Genomic DNA, 12,263 nt, shown 5'->3' on the forward strand with positions numbered 1-12,263 from the left:
ATTCTCTGTGAGTGGTGATGGGAAGGTCAGTCTTGACCCTTTTCCTTTCTTAAGAGATGGACAGCGTGGAAGAGCTGGAGAAGAAACGGATCTGCAGAATCGTCACCAAGGACTTCCCTCAGTATTTTGCGGTGGTTTCGCGAATTAAGCAAGAGAGCAACCAGATTGGCCCAGAAGGAGGCATCCTAAGCAGCACCACTCTGCCTCGGGTCCAAGCTGCGTTCCCTGAAGGCGCCTTGACAAAAAGAATTCGAGTGGGCCTCCAGGTAAGTGTTCTGTACCAGCCTGCTACCGGCCTTGCAGAAAGGCAACCCCTGTACAAACGGCAGAGGCTGGAAAACGTCTGAGGCTGGAAAAACGTCTGCCAAGTTTATTACACAAACAAACAACAAAACATGAAACAAGATACCGGAGCTTTGATCCTCAAACGGAGCGGTTGCTTTCAGCAACCAGCCCTTCCCCAAACACTCCCTTTATTAGAGTTCAGGGCGTGGCCTCCCTGTGCCTCCTTCCGAGAAGTCCCACAGCCTTTCTCTGCTTGCTCCTACTTGACTGCCTCCTGCGTCGGGCGTCCTTGAACAGGGCCAGCTGTGGGTCATCATCATCCGCACTGTCGGGCTCGCGCAGCTGAGTCTCCACCAAGTAAGAAGGGCCTGGCTGGGGGCTCTGCGGAGCCTCCAAGCCATCATCAGCAAGTTCGTCTTCAACACCCCGCTCCTCCCCCTCGTCTGAGTCATCCGAGTCATCCGACCCAGCTGCCGAACCCACAGGCTGACCCTGAATCACAACAGTAAGGGAGCTTCTTGTCTTGAGAAACCCCAAGGAGGAGAAGGTCCAAATCAGGGCCTGGCTGGATCCACTCGGGCCCAACAGAACAGCAGGCCCATTTCTGCACATCCTTTGGAGTCAGGCTGGATCCCGGTGAGCAGACAAGGCAGGACGTCTTCCTTGACCTCCCATGGAGAGAGGCTACAGCTGTTCTTCAATCCTCTCAACCCTAAAAGTCCGTCTTAACATTTTATTAACCTTTTGAGTCTTTTTTTTATTAAAGAGTTTTACAGATACATTTTAAACATAAAAAACATAAAAACCCATCCCCGCCACCCCCACCCAGTTCCCCCTCCCTCTCCCTCCCCCCCCCCCGACTTCCCAGAGCAAATACAGGGTATTGACCCTAACAATCTTAAACTATAATATGCAAACTAACTATAATAGCACTTTAAGTCCTATCGCACTTTAACTCTCCTTAAAAATAACTAAATAATAACAAATCTTCTAAATCTAATACTCATTCAAATGCTAAATGAAACTTTTTGGTCCCATATTTATTCTGGATATAATCAATCCCTCTTCTCCATTCCAAAATATATCTTTGTTGCGAATGGCCTTTCAAATATGCTGAGATTTTCGCCATTTCTGCCAGGTTCGGAACTTTTAAAGTCCATTCGTTAACCTTTTGAGTCTTATCTAGCCTCTCAACTCTATTCAGGATGAAATGAAACAATATATTTTTGTTGTGTCAACACATGGATAGAAAATTTTTGTTCTATCCCCACAAAGAGGTTTCCTTTTAGATTCCCCCATTTGGTGGTGAAACTGATTTAATTTAGAAGAAGTAAATTTAAAAAGGGGCTAGGCATTAATCTGCATTCATTGGACTGATATCTGTCATGAATGTTTATCCTTAAAGCTGAATTCAGGGAAGTTTCACATCACCTACAGAAATGATACAATGCCTGCTGTTTTTGAGGTCTTGGAATGATGTTTCGTGGATCTGGAAAAGCTACTGTCATATTCTAGACTTCAGTGAACAATGTGCATCTCCTGTTTGATTGATTTCTCAGTATGGATTTTTTTAGGATATTAAGAATTGTGTACTTCTCATACCTGGGGGAATGACCCCAAAATTTATTGTAGAATCCTGGAAAAATAGTCCCTTGTGGGATTGTAACTAGGTCTTTAGGATTCAGGACTTTGGGGGCAACTTGGTTAGATCACAAGAAGTTCTTTGTTCAAGACACTTGAGCAGGTGACAGCAGACAGGAGAAATTGATGTATTTATTTAAATGAGTTATTAAGCCCATATATTTATTGGGCTTAATAACTCATTTAACCCTACGCACAGTCACTCATGCGCTCGTGACCTCCCGGTTAGACTACTGCAATGCTCTCTACATGGGGCTGCCCTTGAGGACCACTCAGAGGATTCAGCTGGTGCAGAATGCAGCCGCGCGAGTTGTGATGGGGGTTTCCCGATACTCCCATATAACACCTCTGCTCCACGAGCTGCATTGGCTTCCGGTTGCCCTCCGGGTAAGATTCAAGGTGCTGGTGATGACCTATAAAGCCCTAAATGGCTTGGGTCCGGCATATCTGAGGGAACACCTGCTGCCAGCATCAAGTTCCCTTCGTCCAGTGCGCTCCCACAGGGAGGGTCTTCTCAGGGTGCCACCGGTAACAGATTGCCGGCGGACGACACCCAGGGATAGGGCCTTCTCAGTGGGGGCGCCTGCCCTTTGGAACCAGCTGCCTGTGGAGCTGAGGACTGCCCCCGACCTCCGTTCATTCCGCCGGGACCTGAAGACCTGGCTCTTCGAGCTCTCTGGCCCAGGCTGAGAACTAATCTTAATTTTAACTGGGGTTTTATTTATGCAGGGACAAATATAATTTTTTTAAATTTGTTTTTAACTTTTGTATCTTGGTTTTTTAATCACCCTGTAAACCGCCCTGAGTCCTTCGGGAAAGGGCGGTACATAAATGTAATAAAATAAAAATAAAATAAAATAAAAACCATCCTGAGATAACCAGTCCCATATTGTGGCTCAGGGATATTGTATGGTCACTAAGTTGCTGAGATTGGAGCTTAGCTTATACGAATATGTTTAGTGAGTTTGACAGGACAAGACACAGCCTTCTCATTTTGGGAAAAAAAAGGACGACTCACTTTTTCTGGAAATCAATGCATGTAGACATTTAAAACTCTTTCTGGAATTAATAATAGGCTCAACCAGTACAGGATGAAATGGTTAAGAAGATCCTTGGCAACAAAGCCACCTTCAGCCCCATTGTCACCGTGGAACCCAGAAGAAGGAAATTCCATAAGCCCATCACAATGACGATTCCAGTGCCACCACCCTCAGGGGAAGGAGTGACCAACGGGTACAAAGGCGACACCATACCCAGCCTTCGACTGCTGTGTAGCATCACAGGTGAGACCCAGCAGGGCTCATGCATTTTCCTTAGGATGACCGCAAACCCTCCGGCAGCTTCTTCCAATGGTTGTGTGACCCCAGGTTAGTCTTGGGTGCCTCAAGCTGCTTCTCCCCAGCTCCACCACGCTTGCTTGGTTAGAATTTCAGGCCAACCCAACACATTCGTCTCCACTGGGAGGCGGCTGGAAGGAAAACAGAAACTCTAAGAAAGTCTGCTGAACTCTTAATGAACAAAGTCTACATTTTCTGTGTTCCTTTTGAAAATTCCCGACTGGAGCTTTTGACCTTTGGTACACATTTTTTCCTTTCAGCAGAAATCTGATTAAACATTTTGTTGAACAGTATTTAAAATATTTTTTTTCCATTTTTGGAGTAAAAGAATCTCAGAATCTCTCTCTCTCTCTCCATTCTCTATCTATCTATCTATCTATCTATCTATCTATCTATCTATCTATCTATCTATCTATCTATCTATCTATCTATCATCTATCTAGTCATCCAACCATCCCTGTGTATCATCTAACAATCAATAATATCTATCATCTGTTTATCATCTTAGTCATCCATCCATCCCTATGTATCATCTATCAATCATATCTATCTATCTATCTATCTATCTATCTATCTATCTATCTATCTATCTATCTATCTATCTATCTATCTATCTATCTTCTATCATAGTAGAGAAAAGAATTCAGACCCGGGTCGATAGAGATGCTCTGAACCAGCCAAGCAGCCTCGTCTCACCAAAAAAAACCCTGAGCAACTGCCCGCTGAACTTTTATTCACCTCTTTCTGAATACCAAATACAACATTACATAAACCCCATCAATCTCAAAAAAATAGGATACATAGTGATAATTGGATACATAGTGAGAACTACTCAGGTGCCTATGAGATCATTACAAAAACAAGATACTAAAAGATATATGTGAAAGCTTTATCATAGCGTTTCCCAAACCTCCCACATGCCATCCTGTGCGAACCAGGAGAGTGTGCTCATCACTGTAATTCATGTAGAGGCTGATAAACGTTTGGGAAAGCTGAAGGTTGAGAGGCCAAAAAATGGCCGTTCCCACATATCATCTTATCTATCTAGTCATCCATCCATCCCTATGCATCATCTATCCATAAATCACCTATCTATCTATCTATCTATCTATCTATCTATCTATCTATCTATCTATCTATCTATCTATCTATCTATCTATCTATCTATCTAGTCATCCATCCATCCCTATGTATCATCAGTCACGTCTGTCTGTGTCTGTCTGTCTATCTATCTATCTATCTATCTATCTATCTATCTATCTATCTATCTATCTTTCTTTCTTTCTTTCTTTCTTCTATCATCTATGCACAAAAGTCTCCAGATTTTTTAGGTGTCCTTACTGTGTGCTGCTCTTGGAAGTTACCCAGAGACCATTTTTAGCAACTGTTAATTTGTCTTAGCATCTTCTTAGTCAACTACCCTTATTTCAAGGTTGGGGCCGAGTCCTCCCAAGAGGCACCTCACAGAGACTCAACGTGTTTTCTCTCCCAGGCCAAGGTCTGTTTTCACCCTCCAGAGACAGGGAGGGAAACCTTAGTGGCTTCCATCTGAAACAGAAGACCGGGAGTCCAGGGCTAAGGGATTTGGGAGCTCATAACTTTTGGCTCAGACAGAAGCACAACTCCAGACTGGGCCAAAGCTGAGATTCTTTCTTTTAAAAAAATGCATGTCTTTTTTTTCTCCTTTAGGAGGCACTTCACCAGCGCAATGGGAAGACATCACAGGAACCACCCCCCTCACTTTTGTGAATGATTGTGTCTCCTTTACAACCAATGTTTCAGCCAGGTAGGACAAAAAGCAAAAAGCAGATTGCCTTCATCCCCATCTGGGAAGAAAGATCAAATTCACTAATCACATTTTTATAGCTGCCCATTTCACAAAATGCAATTCTGGATGACAACAACAATTCTGACTGGTTTTTTTCAAAGGGCTTGTCAGTTGCATTCCTTATTCCTATTTTTTTCCCCATACCAACAACCCTCTGGGGTAGGTAGAGAATGGCCCTAAATCACCCAAGCAGCTCTCATGAACTACAGCTCCATCACTTATAAATACCCATTAGGTAGTTGGAAATATTGCCATTTGTTGTTCCTCTGTGTACAGAGCACTTAAAAAGCAAGCCATCACCCAAGGTTGCAGCTCTGATTTTAATAAGCTTCCTGTGCAACAACCAAAAAGAGAGCTGGGAGGACTCAAAAGTTCACAGGTTGGTCTCTGGAGGGAAATCCAGATGTGCATCATCTGGATTTCTTTCCAGGGACCAAGGTGCAACTGAAGTGAACGCATGTGATAAGAAAAAGAAAGGAAACATGACTCTGTATAGTTGGTGCACCTCCAGTTTTGGGGGAAAACATCTGGAAGTAAATTAAAATTCCAAGAAAAGCTGTGGGGCTCTTGGTTTACATTCAGGACACATTATTCTAATTGAGACAGATAATGAGGAAGAGTCATCATTTGATTGGTGTTCCAATGGAATATTTATTTTGTTCGTGTCCTTATGAACTAGTTGTATGAAAATGAACTAACTGTTTATCCCTATCTCTCTGTCTAATCTGGTCTCTTTCCCTTTCCCCTCTCTAGATTTTGGTTAGCAGATTGCCATCAAGTTCTTGAAACGGTTGGGTTGGCCACACAGCTATACAGGGAATTGATATGTGTCCCTTACATGGCCAAGTTCGTCATTTTTGCCAAAACAAATGACGCTGTGGAGTCCAATTTGCGCTGCTTCTGTATGACTGATGATAAAGTTGACAAAACGCTGGAGCAGCAGGAGAATTTTGAAGAAGTTGCAAGAAGCAAAGATATCGAGGTATTCATTGTTTAACAGCAAGGTCTTCATGATAATTTGAAAATGTATCAAATGTGATGTGAAGCCTGTGCAAATCAGCCTTGGTTTAATTCAGTTCAAATCAAAGGTACATCAAAAGTATGTAGCCTGCCTCACAAGAGCCTGGAAGAATAAGTTCGCAAAGTGAGATACTTCCTATTTATCTTAATTCTTTGGACATTAATCCAGTTGTTTTTTTCTTTCTTTCTCCAACAGGTTTTGGAGGGAAAACCCATTTATGTGGATTGTTACGGAAACCTAGCTCCTTTAACCAAAGGAGGACAGCAGCTTGTATTTAATTTTTATGCTTTCAAAGAAAATAGACTGCCATTTACTATCAAGGTAAAAGCCATGGCTGCCGTAAGATCAGGGGACAAAGCTCTTGTGATCTGACAACAACCTAGAACTAAGGAGAAACTTCCTGACAGTTAGAACAATTAACCAGTGGAACAACCTGCCTCCAGAGGTGGTGAATGCTCCAACACTGGAGGTTTTTAAGAAGAGACTGGACAGCCATTTGTCTGAAATGGTATAGGGTTTCCTGCCTGAGCAGGGGGTTGGACTAGATGACCTCCAAGGTCCCTTCCAACTACTTCTTCTTCTTCTTCTTCTTCTTCTTCTTCTTCTTCTTCTTCTTCTTCTTCTTCTTCTTCTTCTTCTTCTTCTTCTTCTTCTTCTTCTTCTTCTTCTTCTTCTTCTTATTATTATTATTATTATTATTATTATTATTATTATTATTATTGTTCTTTGGAAGGAGAGGTTTGGGGTATTTCTGGCGATGGCGCTCTCCATGTGCCATCACTCGCTTCACACTGACCTCTTAGGGAAGATGGGAGGGTGGCAGAAACAATCAGGCCATTAAGGCATGGGGTGAGCTTCCCGCTGATGGTTGAGGTTGCTTTCCAGCAGTTCCTCTTAGCTCCCTAGTCGAAAGCTCTTTGTGTGCATCCCTGCATCGAGACACAATCTGGTTTGTTGGTTTGGGGTTCAGAAGTTTCTTTCCAAGTGCTCATCATCACCTCTGGAAACGTTGAGTCTGGAAATGGCCAAGATCTTTCTGGTGCCCCCAGATGGATAGTTTTTAGGCGGCCTTCCTGGCCCATTCCTGGTGGTGTGAAATAGTTGCCATCTCTGATTCCAAGGAGTATTACTCATGATGGGAGTTTGTTTCTGAAAGGGCAACAGCCACGTAAGCCTGTTAGGAAGAAAAGTGGGGTGTAAAGAAAAACGCTTCCAAAATTTGACCAACTCCTGCAGCTTTTATGAAGCTTGGACAACTGAGGGAGATCATGTTTGCTGTCCCAGCTTTGGACTTTGGCAACCTAGAGTGGGAAGACAAGAACACAACCTCTCTGGAAAGCTAATGTGTACTGTAGGGGCATAGATGAAGATCCCGTCTTAGTATGTGTTCAAAGGAACTCCCTTCTATTCTCCAAAAATATTCTTGGGAGGGTTCTTCTTTCGGTTAAATTGGCAAACTGAAAGATAGTGGAAATGCAAAATAAGAGTCCTCCTTTCCAACCGACCTGTGATGTCTTCTTGACTTGTAGATCAGAGACACCAGCCAAGAGCCTTGTGGCCGCTTATCCTTTCTCAAAGAGCCAAAGACAACCAAGGGTTTGCCCCAGACGGCCGTTTGCAACTTGAATATCACTCTGCCAGCACACAAAAAGGTACAGCCCTGGAGACACGTGGCAGCTTAATAGCCCCAGTAGCAGCATTCAGAGTTAGCACGTGCTACAAATAGGAATGACTGTCGTGCGCTCAGATTAAGCCAGACTTTCTACGTCTTAACTGTTTTCTTGCATGCAGAAAGTAGATGTGTGGAAAACATCTCAAGTTCCAAATGTCCTGCAGTGAGTAATTCTGAGCATAAAAATTTTGGACTCGGGAAGCGTTTTGTACCCTTTCAGCAGGAAGCATTTTAAAATCCCCAGTTACGCTTGTTTTTAAGGCTGGGGAATTTTCTTCACAGATCCTGCTTCTGCTTAAGAGTTCCTAGACCTTCTGCTTTTTAGTCATGTCATGTGCTGATTTGCATTTAGATGTAGAGTTTTGTTTGTTAACCTTTGTTGTTGTTGTTGTTGTTGTTGTTGACATTGGTTTGCTTTGTCTATTATGAACTAGCTTGCATTGTTGTGCTCCCTTTTTCACATCCTGATATTCTCTTCCCTGCTGTCCGTTGTAATATTCCCTGTCTCTGCAATTCATCTTGGGACCAAAAGGAAACAGAATCAGATCAAGATGACGAGGTAATACAAAACGCTTTTTATTTTACCTTTGTTGTAATCAAGAGCTTATATTCAAATTTCTGTCGCCCTGCGGTCAGGTTTCTCGACCCTGAATTCTCAAACTCTAGGCATGTTTATGCTTTCCTGTGAAATGGAAAAATTGCCAACATCAAATGATGCACCACATGCTGCTTAGAGCAACCGAGGCGCTTTTCTTCCTAATTTCATATTCAGCTTCCCCTTCCTCCTCCTCCTCGATGGACTGTTTCACAATACAGCTTTGCACAAGAAAAGTGAAACCTACCTAGGCAGACTTCCATGCAAAAAAATTGTGCCACATTTTTCGCAAATATTTGTGGAGGGAAATATCACTTAGTAGGGTACAGTCAGTGGCTGTACTTCCCTATGACTTGCCCTCTGCTAAATGCTCCTAGTGGGTAGCCGTTGTTGTTGTTAGCTGCGAAGTCGTGTCCGACCCATCGCAATCCCATGGACAACGTTCCTCCAGGCCTTCCTCTCCTCTACCATCTTCTGGAGTCCATCTAGGCTCACGCCTACTGCTTCAGTGACTCCATCCAGCCACCTCATTCTCTGTCGTCCCCTTCTTCTTCTCTTGTCCTCAACCTTTCCCAGCATGAGGCTCTGCTCCAGTGAGTCCTTCCTTCTCATTAGGTGGCCAAAGTATGGTGGGTAGCCAGGACCGACCAAATTCTCTTACTTCAGCGTTTGTGAGGCAGAACACAAACATATCTTGAGAACTTTAAAATCAGGTCAGAAGTGGGAGGGATCTGCTTGGACACCCCCCCCCCCCATGATCCACCTTTAGACATAAATAAATGCAAACTACAGTCAGATTTGCTAAATCTGTTTCACCTTAAATATCTGATTTCCCCCAGGAAAATATCACATTTTTCTTCCAATAAACAGCAAACCATTTTATTCATTTAAAATCACGGATAGCCAATTTCCTCTTCAAACTTCCCATATGCAATTTATATAACCCTTTCTGTATTATACAGGCACAGACGTACAAACATCTCTCTGAAATCTTCTACAGTGTTAGAACCACAAGGAGTTAACACTCAAGAATCCACTTGTGAATAACTAAACTGGATGCCGTCCAGATTAATTGGGATTACAGTTACCTGAATTAGCAGCTGTTCTGACTTGTTAGTCACAACCCATGTGGGAAGGTCCACACTGAAGATGCTTGGTTAGGACCTTGGTTCTTGGTGCAAAACTGCCAGCTATTGGCAAAGTACGAGGAGGAGGAGGTGGAGGAGGAGGAGGAGGAGGAGGAGGAGGAGGAAGGTTGTCTCAGTGAGATTTATAGTTGTGCCAACCATTTCATATTGCCTTGATAGGGGACATTATGTGAAAAAAAAGCATGAATCAGCTTGAGTCAAGTGTGTTAAAAAATCTCAATAATTTGAGTAGAGTTAAACATGGGCTTTATACTGCCTTTACAGTCAATGGGACTTAAATCACCAATTTCAGCACCTTCAAGTCTCACCACTTGGGATGTTCAACCATTCTGGTAACCTTCCCAACTATCAAATAACTATTTTCTATCAGTTTCAAACAAACATCCTTTAAATTCCCCAATCATTTTGTTTCTTCTATAGACAGTCCTCTAACTATTGCTAAATAAAAAGTATGAAATGTATATAGGGATGCAGAGCACAAACCACTAGAGGCTGGTTTTCTAATCCTCATTCCTGCCTTTGTGCATATTGAAATAAAAACCAACCCCTTCTGTGCCTTTTATTTGTCCTTTCTGTACTCACCTTAAAGTGGGCGTACTTTGTCATTTATGTGCTTTCCGTGCAAATTGATTTTGGCAGAAGTATTTGATTAACCTCGGTTAAAGCTGCCCTGGTTTGTTCAGTGTATAACTGTAATCTTGTGTGTGGGTGCTCTCATGTGTAGCCAGAAATTATAACTGTGGTGTCACGGGGCAGCGGTGAAGGAAGAGCTGATATCATGGGGACATTGTGATATAACCATTATCCTTGCTAGGTGATTGTCTTCAAGGGGGCTGCATTTGGTCTTGGATGCACCAGATCCCGGGCCACTTTCCATTGTGTGGAAAATGTCCCTCTTCAAAGGGGGTCACATCCATTAGAAGACTCAGCACTGACGCTTCGGAGGCTTTCTTAGGTTGCCTCCGCGATCAAGTCCTGACACAAACAAAACTGTAGATGCACTTGGACCATGTGCTCGTGGGAAAGCACTCACACACCACTGTACTAAACCTTAATGCCTGCTTTGAAGGAAGGACGCTTGACTCACATCAAGGCATTTTGCAAAGGCAAACGCTTTGTACAGTTCTGCTAAACAAAATGTGACTTCGGAGATTGCATCTACGCAGTTTAGGAATGACACTATGGGTGGCCAGTTTTGGGGCTCGGCTTTTCCCCACATTTTTATTCCTTCCTGTTTCATTGTGGGTCAAATGCTCATGAACGTAGGACATGGGGGCAGCAGCAGAGCTAGCCCAGGGGGGCCTGGGTTTGTTCTGCTCCCCGTGAGGAGGGACTGAAGGAGGCAGGGTATATGCCCCAAATCAGCTCATACTAGGTGAAATCACAGTTAGCCCCGAGGGTGCCCGTTCGTCCTTTTTTTTTTGCCCCCCAAAAGGGAGAATGGAGCTGGGGTCCTCTACTTACCACAGAAAGGGGCCATATATGTCCAGTTATGTGAAAGGTTTAAGCTGACTTAAGAGAAGGGTGAAATTTATTTTATTTTAAGTTGAACTTTTAACACACGCCAATAGAATTTGCACAAACTGGACGCCTCTGTAAGGTGAAATGTCCTTCCATTTTTCTATTTCTTAAAGGCTCTCTAAGCACATGCTTAAATGTTGAAAATTCAAGCTTTGAAACTGGATCAAAACACACCTACGTGGAAATCAGGGGTGTGAGAGAAGGGGCTTCATCCTATGGAAAGTTGGTTGTTCTGAATTGCAGGGCCCAGGAAAACATAAAACCAGACTGTGTATCTTGTAGGTAGACAGTATCCCTTTCAAGCTCTTTAAGACTTTCTTAAGTGCAAGATTATTTTTTTCTTTAGGCACCACTGGACCCCTGAGGCCTTTTTAAGCCTGGGAATGGGATGAGGGGAATATTCCCTGTTTTTTAAAGCAGATCTTTTTGCCTATCTTGACTGCTGTTTAAAACAAGGCTAGGATAATGAAATGGTATAGGGCCGTGGTGGCGAACGTATGGCACGGGTGCCACAGGTGGCACGCAGAGCCCTCTCTGTGGCCACGTGTGCCATCGCCCCAGCCCTAGGCCTTCAGCTGGGTTTTATAAAACTTTTTCGCTTTAGGCCTCCGCTGCCATGTGCAAAAAAAAAAAAAGGTTCAATCAATCAATTTCAACTTCTCTCAGGAAAAAAAAAGATCTCGCAAAGTTGGAATTGATTGAACTTTTTAGTCCCGCCCAGTCTGCCGTTACCACTGCTGCCATGCCCACCCAACTGGCCACACCCAGCCAATGGGCCACGCCCACCCGGTACCCTACAGTACATAAGTGGGGTTTGGGTTGCAGTTTGGGCACTCGGTCTCTAAAAGGTTCGCCATCACTGGTAAAGGGTGTCTTCCTTGAGCAGGGGGTTGGACTAGAAGACCTCAAAGATCCCTACCAACTCTGTTATTCTGTTATTTGTTTTAATTTTCTGCTAATAAGACTGTGATTGAAATACAGAAGGGCATCTGCTTTCAATGGGGATGTCTCTTCCAAGTTCCAACAAGAAGTATTATTTTCTTACAGACGGAGAAGACCGATCGCAGACAGAACTTTGTGTCCCTAGCTCTACGTAAGCGCTACAGCTATCTGACTGAGCCTGGCATGAGTGAGTTTCCTAATGTACTAAGATTGTAAACTAATTTTTCATTAAAAGAGACATTTTTTCTATAAACGTTGCATTTTATGTCATTG

General features: G+C 43.3%; 1 protein-coding gene across 1 annotated transcript in view; it reads left to right on the forward strand.

Moving 5' to 3' along the window:
- ANK3 (ankyrin 3) overlaps positions 1–12,263 on the forward strand; it is a 190,115-nt gene that overhangs the window by 148,585 nt on the left and 29,267 nt on the right. The window contains exons 29-36 of the mRNA XM_081329703.1: positions 55–266; positions 3,002–3,209; positions 4,953–5,049; positions 5,845–6,073; positions 6,308–6,433; positions 7,642–7,764; positions 8,317–8,343; positions 12,096–12,177. Coding sequence (XP_081185829.1) covers positions 55–266; positions 3,002–3,209; positions 4,953–5,049; positions 5,845–6,073; positions 6,308–6,433; positions 7,642–7,764; positions 8,317–8,343; positions 12,096–12,177 — 1,104 coding nt within the window. The remainder of the gene's footprint in view (positions 1–54; positions 267–3,001; positions 3,210–4,952; positions 5,050–5,844; positions 6,074–6,307; positions 6,434–7,641; positions 7,765–8,316; positions 8,344–12,095; positions 12,178–12,263) is intronic.

This window comes from Vipera berus, assembly GCF_964194415.1.
Source record: "Vipera berus genome assembly, chromosome: 5".
Classification (NCBI taxonomy): Eukaryota; Metazoa; Chordata; class Lepidosauria; order Squamata; family Viperidae; genus Vipera; species Vipera berus.